The sequence below is a fragment of the Buceros rhinoceros genome, unplaced genomic scaffold, assembly GCF_000710305.1.
Source record: "Buceros rhinoceros silvestris isolate BGI_N320 unplaced genomic scaffold, ASM71030v1 scaffold30536, whole genome shotgun sequence".
NCBI lineage: Eukaryota > Metazoa > Chordata > Aves > Bucerotiformes > Bucerotidae > Buceros > Buceros rhinoceros.
Window position 1 is genome coordinate 23,811 of NW_010418599.1, and position 1,533 is coordinate 25,343.

Genomic DNA, 1,533 nt, shown 5'->3' on the forward strand with positions numbered 1-1,533 from the left:
TGGCCAGGGTAGAATGAAATGCTGCTTTCAGGCGAGTGAATTAAATGTCCCTGTGTGTGGCTCTCTAATATTTAACCTGTGGGTAAATAAATGCCTCCCTGCAAAATCTGGGCTGCATAAAACGCAGCTGCCCGGGTGCCTTTGGAAGGCACCTGCCTGGTTTCTCTGGGTCTGAGCAAGCAGGTGGCTCACTGGGGTTTGTCCACGTTATCTCCCTTGGCCACCGCTCTTGTTTTCCCCGCTCACCTCTCTTTGCCCCACCCCGCAGAATGAGGAAGGCACCGAGGAGATGCAGGAGTCCGAGGACGACTTCGAAGAGATGAACCTCTCGCTCCTCTCCGCACGCAACTTCCCCCGCAAGGCCAGCCAGACCAGCATCTTCCTCCAGGAGTGGGACATCCCCTTCGAGCAGCTCGAGATCGGCGAGCTCATCGGCAAGGGCCGCTTCGGGCAGGTCTTTCACGGGCGCTGGCATGGGGAGGTGGCCATCCGCCTCATCGACATCGAGCGGGACAATGAGGACCAGCTCAAGGCCTTCAAGAGGGAGGTGATGGCGTACCGGCAGACCCGGCACGAGAACGTGGTGCTCTTCATGGGAGCCTGCATGAGCCCTCCCCACCTCGCCATCATCACCAGGTAAGCCCCGACGCCTCGTGGACCCCAGGCAGATTCTTCTCCTGCAGAAGTGGAGCTTGAGACAGGAATGGTTTGTTTTAAGCAAGAGCGCTGTAACCTGGTGGAATCAACAGTTTCTGGCCTGGATTTATTTGTCGTTTTTTGGGGGGTTTTTTGTGTGGTGCCTGGTTGGGTTCCTGGATGGGTGGTGGGATCTGGATCCTGCTCAAGCGCTGCCACAGCGTGGAAAAGCCTCCAGTTGCCTAAAGCAGCTGCTCAGGAGCAAACACCAGGTTTCCTGACTAACTGGGTGCCGTGAAGATATCTCAGGTGTCTGAAGGCTGCGAGCATCCAATGGCCTGTGAGGGAGCCAGAAGGGCAGCAGAGGTTGGGAAAACTGGGCACCTGCAAGGAGAGCTGGTGCTCCACAGGTCTGGAGCCCTTCCACAGGGTCTGCTCGCTCCTGAGGAGGTGGGAGACCTTGCAAGATAAGGCAGGGTCTCCTGGAGCGCTTTCTCCCTCTCCCAAAGCTGTTGTTTCTCTTACACCCCAAACTGGGCACGGGACTAACAGGGGTGGGTTTGGGATAGGGCGAAGGGAGGGAGGTCGGGGCCTTGGCTGGGCAGCGGATGATGCTCGGGGACATGTACAGGGGTGAAACTGCTGGAGGGGGCTTCTTGCAGCTGGTTGGGGACCCAGCTGGGATTTGGGGTGTCCCAAACCATCTCCAACCCCTCCAGAGCTGCCTTGGTCTCACGGAATTCCCATGCACCTGCTGTCACCCCCGTGCCTGGTGGGAAATGCAGCAGCAGGGTGCTCCTTCCTTGGGCTGGCAATCACAAGATCCCCCCGGGACTGGAGGCAGGGAGGCTGCAGCCGCTCCTGAGGCCGCTGTTGGCACAGTACAAGCGATTGTGT

The 1,533-nt window shown here is 58.6% G+C and overlaps 1 protein-coding gene across 1 annotated transcript in view; it reads left to right on the forward strand.

Annotated features, from left to right (window-relative positions):
* Positions 1-636, forward strand: part of KSR2 (kinase suppressor of ras 2) — a gene marked incomplete at both ends in the record, with an annotated part of 22,916 nt that extends 22,280 nt beyond the window's left edge. The window contains one exon of the mRNA XM_010138612.1: positions 269-636. Coding sequence (XP_010136914.1) covers positions 269-636 — 368 coding nt within the window. The remainder of the gene's footprint in view (positions 1-268) is intronic.
* Positions 637-1,533: the final 897 nt, after the last annotated feature.